Source organism: Neofelis nebulosa, chromosome 13 (assembly GCF_028018385.1).
Source record: "Neofelis nebulosa isolate mNeoNeb1 chromosome 13, mNeoNeb1.pri, whole genome shotgun sequence".
NCBI lineage: Eukaryota > Metazoa > Chordata > Mammalia > Carnivora > Felidae > Neofelis > Neofelis nebulosa.
Genome location: NC_080794.1, coordinates 49,925,106 through 49,952,027, shown reverse-complemented (window position 1 = coordinate 49,952,027; position 26,922 = coordinate 49,925,106). Strand labels below are relative to the sequence as shown.

At 52.5% G+C, this 26,922-nt stretch overlaps 1 protein-coding gene across 2 annotated transcripts; it reads right to left on the bottom strand.

Moving 5' to 3' along the window:
* Positions 1-260: 260 nt before the first annotated feature.
* GPRIN2 (G protein regulated inducer of neurite outgrowth 2) lies at positions 261-16,312 on the bottom strand. Of its 2 annotated transcripts, none has more exons than XM_058696931.1 (2): positions 16,210-16,312; positions 261-1,975 (listed from the first exon to the last, which is right to left on the bottom strand). In XM_058696931.1, exon 2 carries the CDS (start codon positions 1,968-1,970, stop codon positions 597-599), a length of 1,374 nt encoding a protein of 457 aa, XP_058552914.1. In that variant the 5' UTR covers positions 1,971-1,975; positions 16,210-16,312; the 3' UTR covers positions 261-596. The 2 variants fall into 2 exon arrangements, with proteins under 2 accessions (XP_058552914.1, XP_058552913.1); XM_058696930.1 differs by lacking the exon at positions 16,210-16,312 and adding an exon at positions 7,550-7,727.
* Between the last annotated feature and the right edge of the window lie 10,610 nt (positions 16,313-26,922).

The following is a 26,922-nucleotide window of genomic DNA, read 5'->3' as shown; positions in this document are numbered from 1 at the left end:
GTGGCGCAGTCGGTTAAGCGTCCGACTTCAGCCAGGTCACGATCTCGCGGTCCGTGAGTTCGAGCCCCGCATCAGGCTCTGGGCTGATGGCTCGGAGCCTGGAGCCTGTTTCCGATTCTGTGTCTCCCTCTCTCTCTGCCCCTCCCCCGTTCATGCTCTGTCTCTCTCTGTCCCAAAAATAAATAAAAAACGTTGAAAAAAAAAAAAAAAATTTAAAAAAAAAAAAAAAAAAAAAAAAAAAAAAATACAGCCACCAAGAGTCCCAGGGGAAATCATGGCAGAGTTCTGAGGAGACACTAAACAGAACGTCGAGAATTTTTACAGAAAAATCAGGATCTCCCTTATGCACAGTGCTGAAAGTCTGTCCCAAAGTTCAGAGCCTGGATGTGCAGGGATGTGGCTCTCAGGAATGAAGCCCTTAAAAACCAGCCCAGCTGCAAGGAGCAGGAAGTCCCCAGGCTGCAGTCCTGTGCCCTGCGGTCAGCCAACAGCAGAGACATATCCACGGCTGCCAGGAGGTCCAAGGAGCCCAGGGCACTGTCCCTGGCCTGGGGCTGAGTCCACGAGCCCAGGATAGCTCTGAGGGCCACAGCTCCTCACTCGGGAGCTGCACTGGAGCAGCCGCAGCAGCTGGGGCGCCTCAAGGACTGCATGACAGCACGCAGAGGTCCCCTCCGGCCCTCCGCAGACAGGCTGTCCTCGCTGGTGGGTGCCCGCTGCAGCTGCTCAAACTGCATCTCCAGATGCTTCTGGATGGCCACGCCAAGTACCTCAGGGTCCACTGCAGCTCCATACACCTCCCAGGTCATGCCCTCAGCATCCCATCGCACATCCCGCACAGGGGATGGTGCCTCCTCCAGGCCGGACCCCAGAGTTACCTCCGGGAATGTGTGCAGGGCCACAGGGGCTTCCAGGGGTGGGCTGGTGGCCACAGCCTTGCAAACCGCCATGGGGGCTGCCTGTACACCAGCATCTTGGGCTGACAGAGAGGATGCCAACACAGGGGCCAAGTCACTGGCTGAGGTCATGGTCCATACATCCTTGGTCCTGGTACCAGGCTCCGTGACTAACCCGGTGGGACCCCAAGGGTGGGCACAGCAGTGGGAATGCCCAGGGAGCCCCCCAGGCAACCTGCACTGGAACCTCACCCCATGCTGAGCCTGCAGCCCAGACTCACTTACCGATGCCACTAGTTTGGGAAAGGCCAGGATCCCCGGGGCTGGCAGGGCATGACAGCAGCCACCGGTCCCCACCTCTCTCATATTGCAGAGGAGAGTTGCTGGGGACAGGGCATGGCAGGAGGTTGTGGCTGGCTGCCCGGTGGCTTTGGGCCCAGCCTGGGGGCTGCTGCTGTGGGTGGTTGTCCCTCCCAGGTCTAGTGGCGCCACCCACACCTGACTGTCTCCCAGGGTCCAGGCTGAGTTCGAAGTCCCTTCCTCTGGAGCCAGGTCCCTCTCTAGGCCTGCAGGGGCCCGGCCTCCCTGGCCAGAAGTACTACTGGGCTGCAGCTGAGCCCTGTGGACCGGTGAGCTGCCAAGGGCCGAGCAGCTGAGGCTGGCTTTATGGGCACCACTGTGGCCCCGGGTCTGGGTGCTGCGCACCAGGTCCGAGTGGCTCCTTTGCATGGAAGCGGCACCGGGGGCCCTCAGGCGACCCAGGTCACCACCACCCACGGTAGACACATTGCCCACAGTGCTGCTCCGCCAGTGGCCCACAGCACGGGGCCGGGGCCGGGGGCTGGAGGCCTGCGTCTGCTCCGTGCTCTCAGTGTGGTGCTCCTCTTCCTCCAGGACCTGCGGACTGGCGCTGGCCTCGCCTGGCTGGGCCTGCCATACAGTGCTGCTGGCGCTCTTGCGGAGCTCTGGTCTCTGCCCCTGGCCTTCCAACAGGCTGGAAGAGCTCCGGGACAGGGGCTGTGGGCAGGGACTCCGGGGTGGCCGGGCACCCTGGTCAGCATGGCTGGTGCTCATGATGCCTGCAGGAGAGAGAGGGAGGGAAGGGAGTTGAATGGACTCTGCTCTCGGCTCACACGGTACAAGGCACACAGCGGGGCACAGCTTCAGCGCTAGCCTGGATGATGGCTCAGAGCCAGGAGCCAAACAGTGATAGGACACCAGACACTCCAAATCAAGATCATCACACATCATACACAATATGACCCTGCAAATATCTAATAACCGGTACCAAGTGATTAGAACCAGCCCTAGGGTAGGGTCCTGGATTATGTGGAGGGAGGAGAATCCAGGGGAGAGGCCAAGGCTGCCAGGACACTGGGGGCGGGCGCTTTGGGACAATAACTCTTAGTCAACCAGCACAGGAGTATCGCAGTATTTTAATAACCAGTAAAGCTTGACTGGCAAATACTAGCTGGGTTCCTCCCAGAACTGTCCGTATCCATCTTGGTTTGGACTGGGGCCTCCTGGGTACAGAGTTGTCGTTCAAAAGAGGTTTGTGAGATAAATGAACAATGAATAGAGGGCACATAGAGGACACGCCCTGGGTTCTCCCCTGGCCCCCTCCCCACCCTCTCAGGCCTAGCCTGGTTGGGCGATCATGTCTCTGGGACTCAGTCTTGGAAGCTGTGAAGGGGAAGGGGTTTTCTGACTCCCTTGTCTGGCTCCAGGGTAGGGAGAGACCCCACGCACCAGCCCTTTACACACAGGACACTTGGCAAATGCTCACTCATTCCACAGCCATCTTCAGAGCACACACTGCATGCCCGGCCTTGGAGTTAGGGGACATGGAACTAAGATCCTGTGCCTCCAAGAATGTGGTCTAATATCACCAATCAGAAATGCCCTCCATCAAGTTTAAATGCCCTCTTGCCAAGTGTGCTTGCACCCACCTTGCCTCCCTCCCTCCCTGCCTTTCCTGTCTCTTCCCAGCCACACAGACCCCTCTGGACCTGCTCACTGACTCTGGCCCTTCAACATCAGCACCTCCTCCCAGAGAAGCTCTCCCAGGCTGGGCTGGCTCCATCTCTGGTTGAGCACTGTCTCGCCTGGATGCAATAACCTGGCCACCCCACCAATCCAAAGCTGTCAAAGCAGGCCTGCGCCCTGTCCCCCTCTATCTGTCCAGCACCTAGCGCTGCCCTGACACACAGCTGGCCCTCAGAGAATGTCTGCCATGTGCCTGGCCGAGAGAACAAGAGAATACAAGAGTAAACCCACAGAGGAAAGTGCTGAGCACCAAAAACGGGGTCTGAGAAAGGGCATTTCCAGGAGAGCTCACTTTGTGTGACGGATCAGGAGAGGCCTTCTGGAGGTCGGGCCTGGAGGGAGAGGAAGGAGAGGTGTCAGGAGAGGAGGAACAGGATGAGCAGAAGGCAGGAGGCACATGAGGGGAGCAGCGGGCTGAAGGCTGGGCAGGGCCCGAGGGGGAGGAAGTGGGGTCAGGGCATGTGGGCCAGCCTGGCCCTGGCCAAAGCTGTGAATGAGGAATATCTCCCAGAGACTCCCTGCCAGGCAGGACCAGCTGCAGAAACAGGGTGGGGGAAGAAGCAACAGCCGCAGTTTGGGCAATCCCGGTCCTGCCCTCCCACCCCTGGGGCTGATAAGAACCGCCAGGAAACCAGCCACCTTAACCAGGGGAGCAAGGCCACCTGAAAGGGAATTTGGAAAGGGCTCTTGGAAACTCCGTTTCTGTATAATGACAAACTTCTTCTGCCCCAGCACTCAGGAGACAGCTGCTGGCTATTCAAGCCAACAGTGAGGATGCTTCTGGAGCTGCAGTCCCCTGAGAGCTTGAGGCCTGCTGTGGAGTCCAGTTCAGCACAGCTTCTGGGCCGATGGAAAGATCTGCACTGTCCGATTAGATCAGCACTGGCCACATGTGGCTACTGAGCACCTGACAGACGGCTAGTGTGACTGAGAAACTGGCTTTCTAATTTTACTTAAATGGAAGCAATTTAAATGGAAATGGCCACATGTGCCTAATGACTACCATACTGGACCGTGCAGCTCTAGACACAGCTCCTGCCTGGACAGGAGTGTCCCATCCCTGCTGCTCCTTGGGGCTGAAGCCAGACTGGTCCCTGGAACAGCCAAGAAAAGGATGAGTAGCCAAGAGGGGACTAGAACCCAGTCCCTATTCTCAAGGAGCTCTAAGATGGATGTATAAAGGGCAACAAAGCCATTAACCATCACAGTGATGATAATAACAGCTCCCAGTACCTACTCACCTTGTGCCAGGCATGTGCCACATCCTTTGACACACTGTCTCATTTAAGTGTCAGAGCAGGCTCATGAGATACATCAACCCCATTCTACAGATGAAGAGGCCAAAGCTTAGAGAGGTTTACTGACTTGCCCATAGGCACAGTGAGTGCTAAGTCAGGAAGCAAACCCAGGAGTGCCTGAGGTTCTCTGTGCCCACTCTGAGCACTGTGCAGATCTCCACTGTGGCCATCTTTTTACTTGTCTGTTGCCCTGACTCAGCTGAAGCCCCAGCACCCAACACAGCATCTGGCACTTGCAGTGGCTTCCATGACATGCCAGTGGGACTGGCTGAGTCCCCACTCAGTCCATGAATGAATGAGTGGGAACAAAGGCTGGACCTCCACCCACCTGGAGTCAGGAGAGCAGGGGATATACCTGCCAGCTGGGAAAGCTGTGGTCACCAGCAGCTCCGGGCAGGCGACAAGCACCCAGCTACAGGTCCAAGAACACCAAGAAAGCCCTATCTGGACAGCCTACACAGCCGCTGGCTGAACCCCACCTACCCCAAACCCTCCTAGGGAGCAGGGCCATAAAGAGCCAGGCCAGGCCCTGCCCCTGCCCTGAGGAAACAGGTGGGATGAGGCTGGGGGTGCCCTCAGACCCCCCCAGGGGCTAGTGAGAAGCCACCAGTGACAAGGGTCCCACTGTCCCTGCCTCACCAGATGGCTGTCCAGTGACCAGGACTAGCCATGACCCAGAGAGAGCAGTGATCACAGAGACCCCAGTTGGGTGGGTATCTGTGGCTTCCCTTCCTCACCTCACCTCCACAAGTGGCAGGTGACAAATCTGAGGCCCAGAGCAGCTCAGAAATTTCAGAGAGCCCACAGCTGAACCCCAACAAGATATTTCTCCTACCATCTGGTCTTCCCAGCTCTGAAGAAGGGAAGTACTCTGAGGAACGCCACTCAAGTCATCCCAGGGAAAGGAGGTTTCCCACACCCCCTATCACTAAGAACAGGGGCCTCCAGGGAGTGAGGGGAGCTGACCAAATGACCTTGGGAGTTGTGGGTAAGCAGGAGGGACAGGGGTCTGCTTCTAACGCTGACTCTTCCCCTTCCTGTGAAAGCACCCGCAGGTGCACACCTCCCTCCCTGAGCCTCAGTTCCCCAGTCTACAGAACGGAAGTAAGTCTCCACTGCAAGGTTGCTGTGAATCCTAATATGATGGAACAGCAATTGCTAATAATAACCTTCTCTTTCCTCCTCCCATCAGGAGTGGCCTGTGCTCAAGGTATCACAGGGACTAGTACTGGTGGACAGAAAGGCCTTTTTAGGAAGCCACTGAGACACCCAACAGGTTAGCCCAGTCTTGCTTCCCAACCCTTCCTGTCTTCGTCTCATCCTAGAACCCAGTCACCACCCGTGTCCCCAGGTCTCCATCACCATACGAAGCTTCCCAAGCCTTACTCTGGGAGGATACACATGCACATGCTTACACATGCATGCACGCAGACACACACATGTGGAAACACACAAGTGTGGAGTCTGCCTTCCAACTGGCTTGAGTGGCATGCCCACCTGCCTTACAAATCATCTAAAAGGCTCTGGGTTCACCCCAAAGAGACCCTAGGAAGATGTTTTAGCACCAGATAAATGACAGGTACGTGGAGGTAGCCAAGACCCCTGGTGTTCTTTGACACCTTATTGTTCTCTCTCCTGCCCCATTTGATGCCAAAGTTGCAATGTGACCGTGCCTTGTGGCCAATACAGGACTCTCCTGGTGCCTCAGTTCTGCTGGTCAGTAAATGGAAGAACAGCCAGTTTCACATGCAGCAATCAACCAATGTTATTTTGAGTAAAACCTCCCAGTTCTGCAGAAACTTTCAAACTGGCCCAACCAAAGAAACTGTTAGGTTGACTTGGTCAGAGATTCTAGCTCCCACCATATCACCCAGGCCTTTTGGGGTGTGCCCAGGGGGACCACCAAAGCCACTGCAAGCAGGCCTTGTCTCAGACCACACTGTGGCATCCATATACATCTCTTGTTAAGCGACAGGCATTTGGATGATGACTTCTGCTTCCAGCAAAACCAAAACCGGAAAAGCAAATCCAGGTGGTCAGGAGGGGAAACGGCTCCAATGTTAAAATATGGACTTTAACCCTCAGGGACCAGGTAGGGCACCACACAAAATCCTCATTGGATATTGGGGCATGACAACCTCCAGCAGGTGGTCTGGTCCATCCCAGCGGCAAAAGGGGGCCTGACGGGACCTCTCAAGGCCAAAGTTGGGCAATGCAGCAAGAAGCATTCCTGAGCTACCAAGTAGGACTGTTTGAAGGGGACAAAATCTGCTCACCACAGAGAAGACAAAGGGGCCTTAAGTACAAAATGCCCAGGTCACAAGTTGTGCCAGTAAAGGGTTCTGGGATAACTGTGAGGCAAAGGCCCAAAGGACCCCTCTCTGCTCACTAGAGAGAGGCCAAGGCCCCCACCAGCCCCAGAGATTTCTCCCCTGAGGAGGATTTGCTCACACTTCCCAAGTGGTGTCTGGGGTGGAGAAGGTAAGCCTCCAGGCCCAGGTGCCCCAAAACAAAGGCAGCCCCGGGAAGCTAGTGTCTCCCTACCTGCATGCTCCCAGGCACCCGTGCACCCATGCACCAGCATGGGCCGGAGCCCCACCCGTGGCCACATCAGAGGCCGACGCACAGGCCCGTTTACTGTGGGAGCCGGCAGGAAACAGCATCTCCACGGCTGCACGCCAACCGTGCAGGCCGCCTCTGGCTGTGGGGTCAAAGGCCTGAACACACCACACCATACACTCTCTCCCAGGACAGGGTTCCCTTCCCCGCCCCTCCACACCAAGCCCACCCGACTCTGGGAGAAGGTCCTCAACACAATCCCCCAAACAAGGCTACAGATCTTCCCAGGAGCTAAGGCAATGACTGAGGGAAGATGAGGCTGTGGGGCAATGGGGTAGGGATGGAGGGCAGAAGGAAGGAGAGGGAAGGGAGGTCTGGGGCTGGGGGCAGCAGGGAAGGGTGGAGAGAGGGGTGGGGGTGGAAAAGGGAAGAGGAATGGGAGGGGACGGCGACAGCAGCGGGGGTGGAGGCAGAGGCAGAAGACGACGGGGTCCTAGGCAGAGGGCTGGAAATGGGAGGATGGGCAGACGAGACGTGGAAGAGGGGATGGGATAGGCAATGAGAGGAGAGATGAGAGGAGGGACGCGGCCATGGGGGGCGCTGAGCACTAGGCGGGGCCTGGGATGCGGGGGGTCTGAGCGCACGACGAGGTGAGGAGTGGGGTTCTGGGGCGCAGGAAAGGAAGGCGCCGCCCATCCCACCACCCTCCCCTACCCCCCACCGCGGGCACGCACACAGCCGGCCTCTCACCCACTCGCCCGCCCGGAGCCGCGCAGGCCGGCGGAAGCGCTGCTCCTGCGGCCGCCACAGGTGCCCGGCGCAGCGGCCCAAGATGGAGCCGGAGCCGGACCCGGCCCGGGACGAAGACGCCACCCGCCGCCGCCCGCCTGGCCCGAGGAACCAGCGTCGGGGTGGCGCCCGGGGGCGGCTAGGGGACCCGGGAGGAGGGGCGGAGGGGGGGGCGGTGGCCCTGCTCACCTGGGCCCGCCCCCGCGCTTCAACGCCCGCGTAGGCGTCCCGGCCCCGCCCCCTGCCCGCGGCCACGCCCCCGGACACGATCCACCCCGCCCCCACGGCCCCTCCACTCCCCGCACTGCCCCTGGCCCACTGCGCCGGAGCCCCACCCCTCTGTCCACGAGCCCCCGGTCCTCCTTCTCGTGCTCAGGACATGTCCCCACTGTCCCGTCTCTGCGGCCCCGCCCCCACCACGATCCCTTGTTTTACCGGGCTGCCCAACAAACCCCCAAGATACCCATCTTCCCGACCTGCCCCCACCGCCCGGGTCTTAAAGGCTTGGCTCCCCACAGCCCTCCAGCCTCCGACCCAGCCCCCAAGTACACTTCCTCATTGCCTCGCCCCCTCGATCCCTGTTTACCTTCACCACACCCCTCACCGAAGTCCACGGGTCCTCCGTCGACCCCCTTCCTCACGGCCCCGCCCCGTGTCCTTCGTCATCCTGGCCCCGCCCTTCATAAGTTTCCGGCCTCCGACCCCACCTTCGAGCCCCCATTGCTCCAGGGCCACCCACCCTCGGATACCAAGCCGCGTTCCCCATCGTCCCGCCGCTACGCACCCCGTTCTCCAAGACTGAACTCCACAGTCCCATCCTCCCAGATCCACATTCGCGGACTCCAAGACTGACCCCGGTCTTTTGAGCTCCGCCTGCACGGCCCCTCCACGCAGCCAGCCTTGTCCCCAGAGCCCACTGCCCAGCTCCCAGAAGCCCAGCCTGGCAGACTCCATTTCTAGAATTGCGTCCCTGGCCCCGTCCCCAAAGCCTGTATTTTCCCACCCTTTTCTCCCCGCCCGTGTCCCCATCCCCACCTTTGCCCCCCAACCCAACCTCACTCCAGGCATTCAGTCGCCAGCCCGGCCGCCATGGACCCCAACAGCTGGCATGTGCAATGACCGTGAGTGAGAAGGTGAGTCAACCCCACCCAAGCCCACACCCCATCTTGCCGCTTCCTCTAGCTGGCAGTATGCCCTCCCACCGTCCCTCCCAACCTCTCTGCCCCGCTCCAGAAAGCGTCCAGCCCCTGGGAACACCTGGTTTTGCCTCCGTTCCCTCTATGTCCCCCAGTATCTGGCAGAGCTTGGGGTTCACAGACTCACAACAGGTAGCCCCCCACACAGGCCTGCCCATGACACCTTCAGCTCTTGAGCGGTTCCTGCCACGCACCCCCAGAGCCACACAGTAAGAAGAGTGTGACCTGTCTCAGGGCCCCCGTCTCTGAGAATTGGGTCCCAATGTTGTATCCAACTCCAGGAACCCCTGATTTGCTTGCCCAACCTCTTGCTGAGGGGGTCTGCATCCCTTTGGTCCAGTGCCCCCAGAAGCCAATGTCTCTCTGCCCCCCCTCCAGTTTGGGAAGACCCCGGACCCCAGCCTAACCTTTCCAGCCTCTCCCAGCCCTGCTCTGAGGCCAGAGCATCAGGAGAGGGTCAGCAGAAAGCCCCTCAGCTCCTGGATTGAGGTGGAGAGTAGAAAGCCGAGGCAGGAAGGTGCACCATTCACTACCCTTCCCCCAGCCCCTAGCCTGGCACCTAGTCCAAAACAGGGGTGTGCAGCTCTATGCAACAGGTGTGGCTGGTACCTCACACCCAGCCACCCCCACCCCACGCCACCCCGGGTATATTCCCTGCATGCGGGACCCCTCCCAGCCTCAGTATCCCTGTCTGTAGTTCTGAACTGCCCCTCATCAGATTATCTCATGGACCAAAGGAGACAACGATATCACCCTGTCACACACAGCCTTTGGGCCCACAGGTCATACCCTCACACTTTTCCACCTGGCTTTTAACACAGGCATCCGTGCCTCCCCAGGCTCCTCCTCTCTGACCTGGAATCCTGCTGCTTAGGGCCTGGCTGGAAGCCTTGGCCCTACCTCCTCTGCCCCTCTCACCACAGTCAGTTACAGCTTCCAGTCAGGGCTCACTCACTGGTGGAGTCGGTGACATTCTGCTCAGAAAGACTCAGACTGCCCTAAGCGCCCCTTTCCAGTGGGGTCTTAGAGCATTGACCCAGAGTCTCGCACAGAGCTATGGAGGGGGCAGTAAGCACTGAGGGGTAACAGGAATGTCCAAATGGAGGCCCCAGGCCCTGTCCTCCCACCACACACAGATGGGCAGAGGGATCTTGCCCAAAGGAGGCAAATGGGAGATTTGTTTGGTGAGGTCACCAACCCGCTCCTGCTCCCGCCTAGCAATTAGGGCACCTCCTTTCATATCTCAGGAATCTTACTCATATTCCCCATTTAGGGAAATAAGCTGAGCTCCAAGAAGGGATGAGCTGCCTGGGGTTACACTGAGAATTGGTGCCAGTCCCTGGGACTTCCTGCTCCCTGGTTATATGAGAGCCATCTGAGAACCTCAAGACGGATGTTTCAGGGAGGTGGCTCGGAGTTGGGTGTCCATCTGCAGATGCAACCTGGCTGGACCTGCCACCGGGGTCTCTGAGAATCACCCTGGCCTTGGCATCTTGTCCAGCTGGTCCTCTTCTTCCAATTGTGGCTTGGCCAAGAAGCTTCTCTGGCTGCAGTGGCTGCCCAGGGAGAGTCAGCCATGAATTGCAATCCTAACCGCCCCCACATATTCACTTGCTCTGCGATCCCACACCCAGGCAAAACTGTTCACCTTTCTGGGCATCGGTTTCCTCATCTGCACAGTGACAGTAATTGTACCTCCTCCCAGGGTTGTGGGAGAGACAGGGTTTGTGAAAGTATTCTGCAGAATGCTCTTGCTGTCGTCAATATTTATCAAGCTCCTCCTGTGTCAGGTTCAGGAGATAAAAAGCCAGGACTGCATGGTGTAGGACAGGAGTGGGGTTTGTTGACTGCTTTAGTAGAGAGGGGAGGCTCTGGTTTAGGACCCCATGGGCCAAGTGCCATTTCCTGAGACTTGGAATCTGGCAGAAGAGAAGCAAATATGGCGTACTCAGGAGTTCTGTGGGGGTATGGGCGACACCAGTTGGAAAGGCGAGTTGCACATGAGGAACTGGAGTCTCCCAGAAGGTCTGGGCATCATGGGCACAGGGGTCCCTGAAGTCACAGGACTGGGTAAGGTCTTCAGGAAGAGTGTAGCAAAGAGCACCTAGGAGCCAGCTATGAGTAACCAGGTAGCAAAGAACTGAGAAGCAGTGGCCAGAAAGGAAAGAGGGAAACTGGGACGCTGCTGTGACATGGGGCACTTAGAACAAGCAGCTTCAGCAAGGTGCTGGAGGCAGAACCCAAGGAGTGCACTGAGGGAGGAGTCAGAGGGGAAAACTCTTTTCAGCAGAGCCATAAAAGGGAGAAGAAAAGAAAGGTATTACTTGGGAAGGGATACGGGGTCATGAGAGAGATTTGGGGGACTTGGTTATGGGTTTTTTTTTCTGGTTTGCTTTTTAATACACTGCACCATGGAATAGGATTCCTTGATTCCAAGCAACACAGAACAACTCAGGCTAAGTTGGGCACAAAGGGAAGGGGTTGGAAGACTGCAGGGAGCTCAGAATGGAATCTAATGTGGAGAGCTAGCCTTGGTCCTTTAGGATGGGAGCCAAGTGACTCCAGACCTCAACAACAGGAGCCACGCCACAGTCTTGCCCTGTCATCGCCACAAAGGAAGGATTCTGGTTGTTTGTCCTTTGCCTGTCAGCTCAAGATTCAAAGTCTCAGGGAAGCAGGAGCTCTTTTGGGCAAGCCATGGCCATATGCCTTCTGTCCTTGGACGATAGAGGAATACCTGTCTGAGTGTATCTCTAGGAGTACCTACAGCCTACCAGGATATTTTCCCCCAGAGAGAGCAATGGAGTCCAGGTCGCCAGACAGACCCACTGCACGTTGTAACAAACTGAGCACGCTTGACAGTGGAGTGGGGGCAGGGTGGTGATGGTAAAGGAGCCATAAAGAGGGAGGAGATGAAGAGGTGGAAAGAGTGGGAGCCGCTGCTGGTATAAGGTCTCTATGTAACCGGAAAGCAAGCAGAAATGACAGGGGTAGTACCTAGGTAGGTTACTAGGCTTGGAAATCTAAGTTTGATGGTTTCCATCTTCTCTGTGAAAGAACAGGCAAGCTCTTGTTCTGAGACAGAAAGGGGAAGATGGAAAGATCGGAAGGGGTGAGAAGAGCAGAGGAGGTATGAAATAGAGATTGCAGAGGGGGGACGAGCCTCTGTGGGCCAAAGAAAGCAGTAGAAGATTGCCAGGCAGTACTGGGGCCCAAGCAAGATTCGTGACCAGCACTAACATCCCTCAGAAAGAATCGTCAAAGAAAAACAAATTCTAATCAGGACTCACAGTTGTAAGGGTGAGAAAGGGAGTCGGAGACCACAGCATTTTGGAAGCTGGTGGCCAGAAGGATACAGCTGAGCCGGCTGGCCCTTCTGCCATCAGTGGTGGAGACGTTGGCTTACCAAGAGTCAGCTGAGTTCATATCCAAGTTACTTACTCTAACTGTACATGCTGTCATTATGCAATTACATAAATAATTAAATCTAATTCAATTAAATAGCACATGAATGGATGGACTATGCATAGAAGAAGAAAGTTCTGTTCCTATGAAAACTAGGTTAAACGCTTTGGAAAGTGAGTCACAAAAACTGCTGTCAGTCGAGTGTGGGAAGGGCAACTTGAAACAGAACAGGAGGAAAACCATAACAATCTAGAAAATTCTTGAATCCGATTGCTTCCCAGGTGTCTTGAAGTTGACTGACTTGCCTATGAACCAATCATTTATTAGACCTGAATGCTGGATAAGAGGGCTAATCCTGTATAGTTTAGGCAAATAAGATAATTTTTTGAATACAGCTTCAGGCAATTGCTGAAGTCAAAGACTCAAATGATGTGGGCAGGGCCCTCCATCACCTGCTCCTTCCCCCTGATTCCCTCTGGATTAGATTCATTCCTTTTTTAAAAATTTTTTAAGTTTATTTATTTATTTAGAGAGAGAGAAAGACAGCACGAGCGAGGTAGGAGCAGAGAGAGAGAATCCCAAGCAGGCTCTGTACTGCCAGCACAGAGCCCAACGCAAGGTTCGAAACCACAAACCGTGAGATTTTGACCCGAGCTGAAATCAGTCAGACATTCACCCAGCTGAGCTACCCAGGCACCCCACTCTGGCTTAGATTCATTCCTACATAGACTTTCTCCTCTTGTGAAACAAGAAAGCCAGCAGCCCCAAATCTACGTCCTCACATCTCTGGATCCACAAACCGAATCTTACTGACCCTGCCTGACAATCCCGGGCCAGAGGGAAAGAGCTTTTTGATTGGCCAGCCTGTGTCATGCACTCTTCCCAGGACAGTGGGGGCACTGTCCTATAACTGGCAGCCCCTCAAGGGTCACAGAGAGTGGTGGGCCGGCAAGATGCTGTCGCCAGACTACAGGGAAAGTGACACTGAGCTGTCCCAAAGCGCAGATGACCACAGGCAGCAGGGTCTCTGGGAGTCTCAGAAAAGGAGGCACTGGGAGCCCAAATGTGTCAGTGTGTCATCAATGCCTAAGGAAGGGAGAGCATTGACTAAATTCAACAGTGTCTGTTTTTCAGACAAGAAAATCCCTAGAGTATGAGAGACTCCTGTACCCATAAGATCCGTGAGTGAAAAGACTGTGTCTTTTTGTCTGACAAAAGACACTGACTTCCCAGGACCTGTCATATAATAGATGCTGAAAGAAAGGGAGGGAGGGAAGAAGGAGGGGGGGAAGGAAGGGAGGGAGGGAGGAACTAGTTTACCAAGATATACCTATTACCTATTACCTATTAATTACCACCTCAGTTTCATCCACAAACATTTTACTGAGTCCCTAGTAAGTGCCAGTCCTACATGATGAGCTGGGAAGGCAGGCTGTATCAATGGTGCCTTGACCTCAGAGACTGTGTGATGGGGCATTCAGGGACAGCCCTGATAGACACACAGACAATTAGATCAGAGTGGTAAAAGGAGACAGATGGGGCTGGGGCACACAGAGAAGAGGCCCTGTGGTAGACATCTGTTACTTTTTAGCTCCCCACAGTCCGCAACCCCACTTCATTTAAGGGATCACCCACTACAGAGACTGCCAGTTGTCCCCCAGTACTTATTCTCCCCTTCTGTAGGCATAGAACTGCCCTAGACAGGAACATGCCCGCCCAGAGCGGAGAGCACATTCGTCAGACACCGTGCAGCAAGGCATGCTGTGTGACTGACTGGGCTCTGTCCAGTGAGATGTTAGCAGAAGTGATGCATGAAGTTTCAGGGATGTGCCCCTCAGCAAGAATGTGCTTCGTTCTTTCTCTCTCCCCTGGTTGGCATGAAGTCAATATTGCTAGGCAATATTGAGTCCCATGCAAGATTTGTGACCAGCAATAATATCCCCCAGAAAGAACCATCAAGGAAAACCAAGTTTTAATTCTGACTTACAGTTGCAAGAGAGAAAAAAAGAGAGTCAAAGGCCACAGTATTCTGGATGCTGGTGGCAGGAGGATACAGTCTAGGTGGCCAGGACTTCTGTTCTCAGGAGTCAAGTCAACTGGGGTTAGGCCAGTTTGGACCATTCAGATGAGGGCAAGGCCCCAGAGACATCACTACAACAGGATAGAAGGGCCTAAATCTCAACACTATACAGTTGTCTATCAGCCCGGGACCATTTATGACCGAGCTTTGCATGAAAGAGAAATTAGCCTGTAGTCTATTTTAAGCTGCCGTTTGGAGTGAGGTTCTCTTACCGAAGGAAAGCCTATATACTAATTGAGACAGAATTTTGTGCCTGGAAGAGAGGTACACGAGGTAACAAAACTTCAAATGTGTTCTCAACACATAGATGTTGTAGGCTGGAAAGCTGGAAACCCTTGCTGTAACATGCTGAAGCAGCTGATAAACTGATTCCCTGCGTACCCTGGAAAGTCGTCTGTAGCTGTAAGAACACGGTGGAATATTTTACAGTACTTGTGTCTGCTGCCTGCATCTTGCCACTCTCAGCAAAGCCCTACGTGAGCCAGAAGAAGTTGACCAGAGCTAGCCAGCATGCTGGCAGAGATGGGAGGGAATGCAGGGGGGCTAGGAGGAGCTCTCTTTCTATGACCAAAACCTAAGTCGCAAAGTTTTCTGCAGTTGGAAACTTCAACTGCTTCTATACCCCAAACTGAAGCAGGTATAGAAGATGTTTTTGAAGTAGCATTAGCAGGAGACAAGACTATGGACACAAGTCTTTGTCAAGCACATTGAGTTAAGAGTTCTCAGCCTGACAATGACAGCCAGCTCCACGGCAAAGACCAGACCAAGGATGTTGCCTTCCAATCTAAGCTGAACGTCTTTGCTGATGCAAGTTCAGAGGGAGGTGGTCAGGTGTCTGCTAAATGAAAGACCAGAGCTTTTAGGCTTAAATCTTAAATGTGTGCCCATGAGAACAGCTGGGAGCAAACAGGCAGAAAGCCAACTAAGATTTTGAGGGACGTGTATTACCAAAGAAAGCATGAGCCTGGCCAGTACAATGCCTTCATTGTTGACTCCATAAAACAACCAACCTCCACAGGGTAATGTATGGAACTGTTGAATTACTATATTGTACACCGAAATATAACACTGTATGTTAACTAAGTGGAATTAAAATAAAAACTATTAAAAAAAAAACAAACCAGCCACCAACCTCTTGCCACCAAACCCATACCAGGAGGAAGTGGGCTGCATAACCGTATAGCCCCAAGAGGTGTACATCTTCAATGCCAGCTTTGGATTTGGCCACAGACGGCAGTAGACAAAGAGGGGACCACCAGGGCCCAGAGGGACAGTCATAGAGAAAGGGCTGTCATTCAAGGAATTTGCTCTACTCCCTGCCCAATTTCTGCCCAGCAGCCAACGAGTGGCTTCAGTGGGTTCCCATTTTTCCTTCATCTGGACGGGGGTTCCTACTGTGTTACCCTATTCTTACCTGTTGTATATTGGGTATGATGGGACAGTTTGTATATGAGTTTACAGGACACTGCACTATGATGAACCATACCCATACCTGGCACTGTGTGGTCCATGCCCAGATGCTAGTCTAAGAGTTGTGTGCCTGCCCTGGATGCACTCGGGAGAGGGCATTCCAAACTTTGAAGAATGGGGGACACTGATATTTGGATGGCTAAAGGAACAGATTGCTATATAGACTGCTAACTGCCCCTAGTAGTCACAATCCCCTCATTTGTTTAAAGAATCCCTGCCTTTTACCTGGCAACAGGAAATCCAGGGGGAAAAGCTATATTTGGCCAAGTAACTGACCAGTAGACCTGAAGTGGGGAGAGGTGATGTCTTTAACCAGAAGTGGGGGGGGGGGTGCCCTCCTCTTTTCTCTTTTCTGTTTCCACTGGCTGGGTGGTAGAGATCGTGCAATATCTCAAACCACACAAATACACCATACTTGCGAGTACTGAATAAACAAGATAGGAAGAAACCTGGGCTCCCAGGCTGCTTACCTGCAGACAGGTGAGAGAGAAAGAAACTTCTGTCTTGTTTAAGCCAACCTTATGTGAAGTGTCTCTTCCAGCAGTTCAACCTATATTCTAAAAATTACTCACCCTCTTCTTTACGCCCATGTGCTTTGGGTGCGTCTCAGAAGAGGAGCATATGACTAGGCCCAAGCCAATCACTGTATCACATTACTCTGGCTCCAGAGATCGTTCAGGATAAGCATGTGTCCCACTTAGAGCCAATGATGTGCCATAAAGAATTTCTCTGGGAGTCCCAAGAAACTCACTCTTTTCCCTAAGGAGATGTGGGGACTGAAGGCACCACCTGACAAGGTAAAGATGTGAAGAAAAGCAATGTCCCAGGTATATCATCTGAGCTTTGAATGCAGTTTAGGCTAAGACTGGTCTCGTTCCCTGACTTCTCAACTAAGGAAGCCAATAATTATCCTTTTTATTTAAACTAGTTTGGGTTAAATTTCCATCCTTTTCTACCAGAAGTAGCTTCAGTGATAGTCTTCAGCCAAGCCTTGGAGTATTATGGAGGCAACATGGAAGGCAGCTACGTGAGTTCAGTCTTATAAGGGAAGTCAGAGACCACCTGAAGTTTGCTTGGGAAAACACGGATCCGTTATAAGAATACATCTGAACTTTAATTGGGAAGTCTTTAGGAACTAGCAAGACAGATCCAGAAATATCCATTGTTGCATTGCTTTCTTCCTGGAGCCTGGGAGCACCATCTTCCTCCTGACTTTCCTCTGCTCCGTGCTCTCTGCCAACTAGTGCCCTCTACTGATGCAGAATTTCTGTTGCTTGAATACCTTGAATCGCCAAGGCCCCAGCTCCTCCTGGTGGCATCTCTTAATGCATCCTTCTCACTCATCCTGCTAGCTGCCTCACTCCTGCCATCTCCCCCAACTCCCAGTTCAAAGAAGAGACAGCTGATAGACATAGGTCATCTTTCATGCCAAAGGAACACACAAGTCCTGGCCAGCTGATGGATTCAGCACCTAGGTCAGGGGCCTCCTCCCGCCCAAAGGTCACATGGTCTAAAACACGTCCACCTACTGGTTGTCCTCCCTGCTAGGGCTATGGGCATGGCAGGTACCACTACTGATGTGTCTTGCATGTCTACACAGAAATATTGTGTTAGCCAGTACTCTTTTGACTTTGAGAAGCAGGAACCCAACTCAAATCGGCTGAACCAGCCAAAAAACATTGCTTGGGCTCTTGTAAGTCAAGAGTCCAAGGCAGTGAGTTTGGCTGGATCTAGGTGTAAGGGATGTCATCAGAACCTGGCACCTCACCATCTCTTTTAGCCAGACTTCCCATAAATATTTGGCTCTCAGTAGCTCCTGGATTTTATCCTCACACCTATAAGTCTATGGAAAAGAATTTAAAGAGTTGAGAACGATGCCAAGTTATTGTATTGCTATTATTGTTGTTATCCCTCCCTACAGTTCCCCCAAAATTCTAGGTTTGAGTTACAGTAAACTAATGTGAGTCACCACCCAGCTCTTAACCCATCACTGTAGCCTAAGAAATGTGAGGCTCTCTGACTGACCAGTTCCAGATCAAGTTGAACTCTGGAGTTAAGAAGTCAGCCCACCCTATCACATAGTCTGAGATTAGGTTGAATCGAGCACCAACTCTTAAAGCTTCCATTAGAGAGTGATACATGTCACTTCTGCTCGTATTTCATTGGCCAAAGTTAATCACACATCCATGTCTAAGCCCAAGGGGGACTTCGTACCACCTGCATGAAAAGAAGAAAGTCAGATATACACTGCACTAATGATAACCACTACCCAGTTTCTCTCTCTTCCTCCTTCCTAAAAGAGTCACAGTTTTGTCCAGGGTGACAGTGTGCCCAGCTAACTGTACCTTTCCAGACTCCCTTGTAACTAGAGATAGCCATGTGACCTTGTTCTGACCAATGAGATGTAAAAGGGAACCACTGGGAAAGAAAGATGCCATGATGCCTCTGAGATGCGGCGGCCATGCTGTGAATATAAGGACGGAAGCCACATGATAAGGAAGGTGAAGGAAGGGGATGGGGGAGCCTGGAATCTTGATAAAATCTCTGAGCAGCTGCCTTGTCCTGGGCTACTAGTCTGTGGGTTGCTTGTTACATAAGAACAATAAACCCATATCTCTTTGATCCACTGATAGCAGGGTTGTATGGGATCTGCATTCTTTACTCTTTACCCTTTCTGTGTTTGAAATTTCTCAAAATTTCAGTTTTGTTCAGTTAAAGACTGTGTGTTCAGTCTTTAACATTCAGATGGTTCACGGTGCAGTGGAAAGAACATGGGCTTTGGATCAGTCCGTGAAGGCTTCAATTCTAGGGCCAGCCAATTTCCAGTTATGTGGCCTTGAATGGATAACTAAGGACATATAACTAGGCTCTTTGAGCCTTACTTTCCTCATCTGTAAAATGGGAATAAAAATCCTGTGACATAGGCATTTCCCTTACTTACCTCCCACTGTAAGACTGAAAAGATCAGATGTCCACTTTCTTGACCCCCTTGAAACCAGCTTGGCTATGTGTGGGTCTAGCCAATGATGTACAAGAGTCATCGTGCCGGGAGCTTTCTTATGAAAGGAGAGAAGTGAGTGAGGAAAGCAGCACCATTCCCACCCAATGTTCCTTTCCTTCTTTTCTGCCTTTGAACTTGGTGCCAGAGGACACCAAGTTTGGTACTGTGGTAACTATCTTGCAACTTTAAGGTGTACATGTTGAGATGGCAGAGCAGAAAGACACAAGGAGCCTGGGTCTTGGATGATAACCTTCAGCTGCCCAACCAAATGTGAAGCCATCTAACTACAAATTTCTTGTTAATACTACATTTCGCCAGTCCTAAGACCCACATTCTCTTTTACATTTAACACCTCTGAAATCAAGTCACATCTTACAGCTGATTTGATAGTAAAGTATTGCTTCATAGTTTCTTTTTTTAATGTTTATTTTTGAGAGAGAGAGAGATAGAGTGAGAGCAGGGGAGGGGCAGAGAGAGAGGGAGACACAGAATCCGAAGCAGGCTCCAGGCTCTGAGCTGTCAGCACAGAGCCCGACGCAGGACTCAAGCCCACGAACCGTGAGATCATGATTTGACCCGAAGTCAGAAGCTTAACTAACTGAGCCACCCATGCGCCCCAAGAATTGCTTCATAGTTTGACATCATTTTTTCTAATGCAAGGAAAGTGATACAATAGTGGTACATTTTACAATCAAAAGCATCTTAGAGTTAAGTATGATAATAAATCTCCTTATTGTTTAAGTCACATTAGGTCAGGTTTTATGTAAGCTGTAGCCAAAAGAATTCTTAACTGAGAAAAAAATGTCTACTATAGAGGGTGGTTGTGAAGAATGAATGAATAAAATAATGTAAGTAAAGTACTTGATGTAGATTATTTTAAAGGGATGGTATTTTTGTCAGGGGCTCAATATCTAGTTATATAAATTATTTTTTCTACCATGTCCAACTGTAAACACACACATACACACCTCTAAGAGAGGTATATATCCAAAAAATAAGTCCAAGGTAAGCACTGAGTTACAAATCTGGGCAACAGAGAACTCAAAGCAAGTGGCACTCTTGTATCATTTGAGACTTTTGATTATGAATGGTAGATATCTACTCAAACCTGCTTAAGTACAAATGTGAATTTGTTGACTCACCTAGGGGAAAAGTCTGGTCATGCTCTGGCTTCAGACACAGCCTGATTCATCTGTTACTAAGACCCAGTAATTCCCTTTCTTCCCTGGGCACCAACTGCCCTTAGCTGATGCTGATTCTGTTCTTAATTAGGCTTTTTGTTTGTTTGTTTGTTTTTTGGTTAATAAAATTTTATTGACACAAACCACACCTATTCATTTACATATCGACTATGGTTGTCTTGCACTAGAATAATAAGAGTGGCAACTAAGATAACGTGTGGCTCTCAAAGCTTAAAATATACATTATCTGACTCCTTACATGTAAAAGCTTGCCAACCACTGTAATAAGTCATGGTATTCTGTTCGGTTGTGTTCAGATCTATGAAAGACTTGCCTGCCATATTGGTACAGAAATTTAAGACAGCATCCCTTAGTACCACAACTAATTTTGTGGTATTAATTTTGAGGCTATTATCATTTGCAGTGGTAACTGCTTTTATATTTATTTGTTAGTCCTATCTGCCTTGGCTCACAGAAAGTACGTAATAAATATTACATTGATCTCAAGAAAATCTTATTAGGCTTACTTCTATCTACAGAATTAAGTTCAAAATAATTTCTGTGTCATACAAAGCTTTCCATGATTTGGGCCCAGACTTCTTTTCCAGTATCACCTACGGCTACTTTCATTCATATGGAGTCAGGCTCTTTTCTCATGCAAGGTTCCCTGGTGCAAGGCCCATGCAAGGCCCTCTGGGAGGCTTCTGGCCCAGCATTGTCAGGAAAACTGCCCCTGGTCAGTCCCTGTGTCTGTGTCTCCCTGGACCCATTACTACAGCAGGAGAAGGAGCTTCAGAGGAATCAAGGCAGAGGGATGAGTCAACCACACCTGAGCCATTGGCACTGACAGGAGAAAGGTGCTCTCCCAGAACACACTGGGGTACCATTCTACCAGAAGGACAAAGGATGCTGTGCTACAACAACCCCAGATGTCCTCCCCAAGCCCTCTTCTCTCTCTCCCCTAAGCCCACTACCACCACCCAGGCCTCAGCACTTTATCACTCCCTCGACAATGAAAGCTGATCCAGAGAAGACCAAAGTCAGCCAGTAAGGAGAAGTGGCAAGCCCATCCACCCCAGGGCCCCAACTTCAAGAACTGTGGAAGAGGAGATAGAGTATAGCCCTCCAGAAGTGAGCCCTGCTCAGCTCATCACTCTGGTTTCATGCTAGTAAACAAAAAAAGTGTATTTCAGTCAACTTTTGCCGCTTACAGAATCTCTATGGCAATCATCCACGAGCGTTTGTATCTCCCGCCCATGTCTGCGGGGTTGGCTGGGGTCAGCTGGTGTAGGGTGGGCCCATTGATTCCAGGCTCCCACTTGGGTTTGGAGCCGCCCCACAGATCTTTCACTGGCCTGCAGCCAGCAGCTACCTGGGGCATGCTCTCCTTACCACAGTGCCAGAAGCTCAAGAGGACAAGGCATTTCCAGCCTTGCATCATCTCTGCTAACATTCTATCAGCCCAAGCTCGTCCCATGGCTAAGCTCAAAGTCAAGTGGTAGGGAAGTATGCTTCCCCACCATGTTGCAGGGATGGGGAAGTGCAACACCAGTAACCAGGAAGAGAGGGCCTGCAACCAACAATTTACTTTTTTTTAAGTTTATTTATTTTGAGAAAGAGAGATTGGGGGAGGGGCAGAGAGAGAGAGGGAGAGACAGAATCCCAAGCACGCTCCAAGCTGTCAGCGAGGAGCCCCACATAGGGCTCAATCTCATGAACCGTGAGATCAGGACCTGAGCCAAAATCAGGAGGACGCTTAACTGACTGAGCCACCCAGGCACCCTGGGACCAAAAATTTAATCTGCCACACAAGGTCGCCAAGGAACAGCCTTCCCCCCAGGCTCAGCACTTTTAATTGATTTCCTTGTCATAGCGAAAGCCCAACTGCAAGCACTGAAGCCAAATAAAATGGCCTTGTCCATGGTCATGTGATCTCTCTGCGAGAAGGGAGGAGGGGAGGGGGAGGATAGAGGAGAGCCCTAAACTCCACACGGAGGTCACACCTGGAACGGAGCAACATCCAACAGAGGTTACCCCTCCCCCCTTCATTCTGTCCCTCAACAGTCTGGGCCCAGTCCTCAGAAGGCCCAGCCCGGGTAGTCATCATACCTGACAACTTGGTTAGAGTTAAGTCTTCCTCCCTCCCACAGCAAAGGCCAGCTTCAGACAAGCCCCTGGTCTCTGACACAGCGGCATGGTCAGCACCTTCTCTCCTCCTGCACCTTGCCTACACGGACTCCTGAGGTCAGAGCACGTGGAGAGAGGAAAGGGAAGAAATATGGAAAGTTCTTTCTTGATGGTCCCATAAGATGGCTTTATGCTTTCTGGATCTCAAAGAGGCTTACTGCCATCATGGGCACTTTCAAAAGTCTCTTACAGACCGTCCCCTGCCACTGACACTCCCCACCCCGCCGTCCCCACCCCCAGCTCCAGCTGTAGTCCCTGATCCCAGCATATGAATCTGAAGCCACCTGCTCCCTCTTCAGCCCCTAGAAAGCTCACCTCCTCCTCCCCTCTGCTGTGGTCCCATCAGCTCCGGGCAGGCTTGGGGCAGGGTCTGAGACAATGGCACAGTGGCTCTTTCGATCACATGGCTCACCTCTAGTCATGGGGAACATGCCACACATTCCCCATCCTGACAAGTACCTGGATCAGGCTGATGGCAATTCCCCAGGCCCACACTCCCACCATGAGTGGCTGATCTGACCCCTAAGGTCAACAAGTCTTTGACCCACCCCCCCCCCCATCAGAGGGAAGGCACCTGCCTCCCAATACAGCAGCAACGCACCTGTCACTCTGCCTGCACCACCTCAAGCCAAAAGCCACAAATGCCTGTGTGCATCAGCCGCCGGTCAGGCTCTTTTCTTTCAGACAGACTCCCTGGCAAGACTCAAGGCCCTCGGGAAGAGCCTCTGGCCCAACACTGTAGGAACACTGATGTTGCCACTCATTGGCCCTGGTCAGTCCCAGTGCCTGTGTCTCCCCGAACCCATCACTGCAGTGGGAGAGGAAGCTTCAGAGGAATCCCAAATTTCTGGGGACGCAAACCAAGCTCTCAGAGTGGTCCTGTTCAGGTACGCATTCTCTGGGCTTGAGGGGGATATGTCTACCCACCCCGTCCCCCATGCTGGGGGTCCCCTTCTCAGCTCCAACCTTTGCCAAAGTCCTGTCTCTCCCCTCCACTCACTCAGCTTGTCTTTCCCCCAGTGGGACAGCTGGGCGGCTGGTTCTCAGCCACCTTTGAAAATCTGCATCTCTATCACCCCTCTTTGGAGTTGATAGCAAACTTCTACGTATCTTCGCCAAAACATCAACTTAACACCTTGACACATCAAAATAAAAAAAAAATTTAAAGTATTTCCCAACAGCCCCCTGAAAGATGTCCTCACGTGTCTCATTGGCTAGAACACTGCCACGGGGCCACCCGTAGCTGCAAAGATGGCTCATCGAGTCAGAACCCAGCAAAGGGGGCCGAGAGCACTGTGAATATGGCCCAGACCATTCAGATTCATCCCGGGGCCCCACTGTGTTGCTGCCCTGACAGAGTGTGGGTTCTGGTGTTGGCAACAAAGCTGGAGGAGGTAGGGTGGGCACCGGGGGCTGAGGAATAAATTCACTGCTATTGGCCACAACAGCCCTGACTGATTAGACCCCACCCCCGAGAGGCCAACAATCCTTGGGACAGCGGCAGGGCCAGAGTTGACAATTCAGAAATGACAAGCCTTGCCTCCATCCCCGCCTTCTGCATCGTCTGAGGGGCAATGCTGGTGGTCAGGAGACAGAGCAGCTGGTGTCAAGACTGGCCAGTCACTTCCTGGCTTGGTGGCCTCAGGCAACTCATCACCCCCGAGTCTCACTTTCCACCTGACTGAGATGGGAATGAGGCTCACAGACCTTGCCCACCCATTCGTGGCCTGCCTCCGTTAACAATTAATTACGACTCTTAATTGCAAGTGGCAGAAATCACCTCATACGGGCTTAAGAAAAAAAAAATTTTTTTTTAATTTAATTTATTGAACCATCTGGGGAGAGACGGCCGCCAGGGTTCCAGGACCAGGGGTCAGACAGCATCATGAAACCTCCCACCCTACTCTGTGCTCCTGTGCTGACTCTGGTCTCACACACCCTCCTCCACACAAGTGCTCCCAACCACCCCGGACTGAGCTCCTCCAGCTCCACGGGGCCTGCAAAGAAGGAAGTATCCACAAATGCTGATTCCACAAAAATTCCAGAGTGAAACATCTCATTGCCCCAGGGAACGAAGCACACTTGGTGGCCTGGCCTGGGTCATGTGCAAGGCCCCGGAACAAGGGTGAGCCGGTGATGTGGGCAAAGGGAAGAGACCGTCTTCCCTCAGCTACCATGTGAGCAAAGAGGGGAGAGGGTAGTTCCTGAGAAGAAAAGGCAGGCTATTGTTGCCAGTAGAGAGAAAAGCTGCCAAGCAGGGGCAGCAAGGAGGGAGAACCTCGCAGGGCAGCAGAGAAAACTCCCAGGACGCAGGAGTGAGCCAGGGGTTCTGGGCCCCATACTAGGACTCTGAGTGGTTGTCCACAGGACAGGACATATTTGAAACAAGCATGGTAGAGTGGGGGACAAGGCAGAAGCTTATGACCCGATATGGAAAGTTATTTCCCCCAATCTCCTCAAAAATAGGAAAGTAAGGCCAATGTAGTGGAACCAGAGAAAATCTATGATGCTGGTGTGGGGAGAACGCTTCCACACCTCACAGAGAGAGATCTGGGCTGACCAGGGTGGAATTTACATAACTGTGAGAAACACAGTCTTCCACATGCTTCTCGGAGTGGCCTTTATCCTGCTCTGGTCTCTCTCTCTGTTCCTAGGTGACAAGAGATGACACTTCCTCAGACGGGCCGATTCTTAAGGTTAATTGAAAGTGGCCTTTCTCTTGAAGCATCCATTGCACTGAATTATTAATCACCTGCAGGCATTTGCAGGCCTTTAAACACTTGGACTTCCTGCAACCCTCCTTGGGAATGCTTTCACCAATTGAAATATGGCTTCCTTTTGGCCATGGCAAAGAGAAACTTTGTCTGCCACTGGTTTCAGATTTCCCAGCTCCCAGAGACCTAGGGAGGAGAAAGATCTGAAAACAGGAAGCAGGGCCATGGCTGCAGCTAGATCTGGAGGCGATTGTTATGTGAGCAGGCTCCAGGCCAGCAGGCTCAGAGCCCCTGTGGGCCAGTGGAGAGAGGGGATACTGGCCACGGTGCCTGTGGCTTTTGGCCTAAGTTCACAGTCATCTCCACAGGAAGTAGTTTCCTGGGGCCTTGCTTGGGCCCCTCAGCTGGCCAGTGGGGGGAAAGGAATGAGGGGGTCCAGGAGCTGAGTCTAGCCTACCACTTACTGGGTAGTCCATGGAACCTCTTTGACGTGGTTTCCTCATCTGAAGCAGCAGCCCCAGCTCTGCAGGGCTGACACAATGGAGGCCTCAACGGGTCATGTACGCTGAGCCTGCATTGTGATCCCCAAGACATAAGAAGCAGCAAAAAGGTGAGCTTCTCCCCTGACACTTGCTCTCATCTTCCTGTGGAGGAACAAAGACTCAAAATTCGGAGAGCTGGGTGCACACATAAAGTGCTTGCAGGCCGAGCTAGCAATGTGAGTGCAGGACCCAGCAGCTGGTCTCCAGGGCAAGGGAAAGAGATCCTGGTGGGCCCTGAAGTGTGGGCCCAGGGTGTGTGCGATGCATGAGTAACACTGGCAGAAACCAGAAGGCAGCTCATCCTGAGGGTGCAAGCCTTTCATCCACCATTCAGCACAGCTTGGCCCTGGAGGCAGATATTGGGACGCTGAGCTGAATAAGGCATGGCTCCCTGCCTTCATGAGGTCCTGGTCTGCTGGGGAGAGTGGGGTGGGGTAATCGTCACAGGCTGTGAGCACTGCAGAGGGATGGCAGTGGGGAGGCATCCAGGTGGGTGAGACCAGGGAGGGGAGCCTGGAAGACATAAGCTGAGGAGAGGGTTTAGGGATGAGTCTGAAGAGCAGAGAGGAAGCTGGTGCAGTGCTCCAGGTTAGAGATGGCGGAGACCTGGGAGAAGGTTTTGGTGTTGATGGAGACGGACTGAGGAAGAAGAGCTGGCAGGAGCGAGCCAAGGCTTGGAGGTAGGTGGTGAGGAAAGGAAACAGATAGGAAGCCAGGAGGCCTTGGAAAAGCACAGCATGGGGCTGGGGGGAGGATGGCCAGCTCCGGACCTGGCCAGAGTGGCCACAATGCATTCGCTTTTCCAGAAGTACCCACTCACACAGGTTGGGGCCAATCATGAAGGTGGTTGGGTGTGGATGGGTGCCATGCCCTGTCAGGGGTAACCAGGACAGGCGAAGCAGCCAGGAAGAGGCTCATGGCAACTGGAAAGTTACCACGCAAGGGGGTATGTGGGCTTTGCTAGCTGCCTGGTCCTAGCCTTCGGGCCCACTGAGAGCTTTAAGCAGCAGGGGGAGAGAGAATGTAAACCATCCCTTCCCAGAGGGCTCTGTGGACACTCTGGTTCCAATGATGTCCATGTCCTCATTCTTGAAAGCTGGGAATGGGTTATCTTCCATGGCAAAGGGGACTTTGCAGAGGCAATTAAGGTAAAGATCTTGAGATGGGATAATTATCCTGGATTATCAGGGTGGACCCCACAAAATCACAAAGGTCCTTATAAGATGGAGGCAGGGGGGTGTCTGGGTGGCTCAGTCAGTTAAGCGTCTGACTTCAGCTCAGGTCACGGTCTCGCGGTCCGTGGGTTCGAGCCCAGCATTGGGCTCTGACTGGCTCAGAGCCTGGAGCCTGCTTCCGATTCTGTGTCTCCTCTCTCCCTGCCCCTCCCCCGTTCATGCTTTGTCTCTCTCTGTCTCAAAAATAAATAAACGTTAAAAAAAAAAAAAGATGGAGGCAGGAAAGTTGATGTGAACATGACTTGGATTCAGAGAGGTTAGAAAATGCTGCTGTTGGCTTTGAAGATAAAGGAAGCAGCCACACATAGGCAGCCTCTAGAAGC

Bases quoted from the DNA above. Each gene is read 5' to 3' on its own strand.
- GPRIN2 (XM_058696931.1), bottom strand. From the start codon at position 1,970: ATGAGCACCAGCCATGCTGACCAGGGTGCCCGGCCACCCCGGAGTCCC.